Source organism: Etheostoma cragini, chromosome 6 (assembly GCF_013103735.1).
Source record: "Etheostoma cragini isolate CJK2018 chromosome 6, CSU_Ecrag_1.0, whole genome shotgun sequence".
Classification (NCBI taxonomy): domain Eukaryota; kingdom Metazoa; phylum Chordata; class Actinopteri; order Perciformes; family Percidae; genus Etheostoma; species Etheostoma cragini.
In genome coordinates, this window is record NC_048412.1 from 23,268,139 (window position 1) to 23,269,939 (window position 1,801).

The 1,801-nt window shown below is 39.9% G+C and overlaps 1 protein-coding gene across 2 annotated transcripts in view; it reads right to left on the reverse strand.

The window, feature by feature from the left end:
- Positions 1-889, reverse strand: part of ccdc105 (coiled-coil domain containing 105) — a 7,498-nt gene extending 6,609 nt beyond the window's left edge. For both annotated transcript variants that reach the window (XM_034874945.1, XM_034874944.1), the window contains exon 1: positions 404-889. In XM_034874945.1, coding sequence (XP_034730836.1) covers positions 404-697 — 294 coding nt within the window. In that variant the 5' untranslated portion in view covers positions 698-889. The remainder of the gene's footprint in view (positions 1-403) is intronic.
- Between the last annotated feature and the right edge of the window lie 912 nt (positions 890-1,801).

Genomic DNA, 1,801 nt, shown 5'->3' on the forward strand with positions numbered 1-1,801 from the left:
CACTTAAATATTATTGTGTAATCTGTTACAAAATAATTTTTGAGTTCTATGAACTTATTAGGGTTTACAGTGTACTTAAATAGACCTTTCTTTGTGAGAGTACATTTATACTGTTAAAGTAGCCTAAATGATAGGAATACTTCTCCATTGAAACATCTCACCTCATCCTACATTGTTAAAAACTTAGATCATATTTTTAAACTTGTAGGCCTATAGGACAGATGTTTTTGATGCAGTTTTATTAATCTGTGTAAAGAATAATCTGTAGTAAGCTACAGGGTGTTCCTTGTGATTGACAGATCAGTGAAGTGATCCCTGGCCTCAGTTTTCAGGTTTAGCCTAAAGTCAGCAAATATAGGCCTAGGCCTATATGAAATCTGTTTGCACGCCTTTGTTTTCTCACCAGCGCTCCTGCTGTTTGGGGCCTCGACATCTTGTTTTTGCAGATGAAGTCACGACTCTCACCGCATTCCTCCTCTGTGATCTTATCTTCGGTTGTTTCCGCTGTGCCGTCTTGGCGCTTTGGGGCGAAACCGGCAGCGGCGCTGCAGCTCTGAGGCCGGCTGCAAGTCCCGGATCGTCTGGCCCGAGTCTGCCGTACCAGGCGCTCCGCCCGCCGGATCGAGCGGACCGTCCCATTGCGCCAAGACTGCGGTCCGATGGTGACAGAGCCGAGAGGCACCGACTGGACCTGCATTTCACATGCACTTTCTTCCTAAAACACAGTTAACAATATTCAACATCAGTTGTTACATCTCTGAAGATGATAAACTCCCTAATAATGCTTTGTTTCCTCTGTGAAGCATCCAGGGCGAAAACTTTGTTTAAGTGTGAGGTCCATAGCAACAGTTCCTCAAGTAACTAGAAACTCAAAGCTATTTGATTGGACAGTGAGAAGAACGCAGGGGGCACTGTCATTCAACACTGACTTTTTAAATAATTGCTTATTCAGAAGCCTAGATATCGACAGAGTTGAAGTAGGCCTACATCTACAGGTTGTATCGGCATGACATTCTCCCGGTTGAATATTAACTAATTATGTTCATTTTGACCGTTTTTCTTCTTCTACACTTTATACAACTGAATTTAGGATGAGGTGGAATGTTTTCCAAAGGAGAGGTGGCCAATTCATATCCTTAAGTAAGAAGTATTTATAGGCCTACCATATTAGCCTTTGCCTACATGTACCCACATACTTTTACTTACAAGAGAAAGTCCTGGATTGAGAAGTGTTATTCATAGCCATGCTGTATATATTCACTACATTAATCGTTTTACAGATACATTATGCTTAAGAAATATTTTACTGTTTTAATACTTGATTTATCTTGAATTTAAATAATTTTCTTAAAACCATGAAGACAACCTTCAATTCATCAAATTCTAAATCACCAAATTTGGAGAGAAAGTGACTAAAGTTGTCAAACAAATGTAGTCGAGTAAAACATACAGTATTTACCTTTTGAGATGTTGGGAAATAGAAGTAAAAAAATGTGCATAAAAGGGAAATGCCGAAGTAAAGTACAATTACCTCGAGTATGTACTTATATCTGAGTACTTCGTTACATTTCAATACTGAGCCTGTGCTACATAAAAACTTGGAAGGAGAAGTTTACTACGACTCCCAATGTGCATTTGGGCCAGAAACATCCAATCACAGAGCTAAGAATTCTTCTGCACTAAATGCATTTAAACATTAATATTATTCAGGCACTAGATGTCGCACTCCCCATCCGACTGGCTTTCTTTCCATAGCAACGGTAGGGGATCTCTCTCTCTCTCTCTCTCTCTCTCTCTCTCT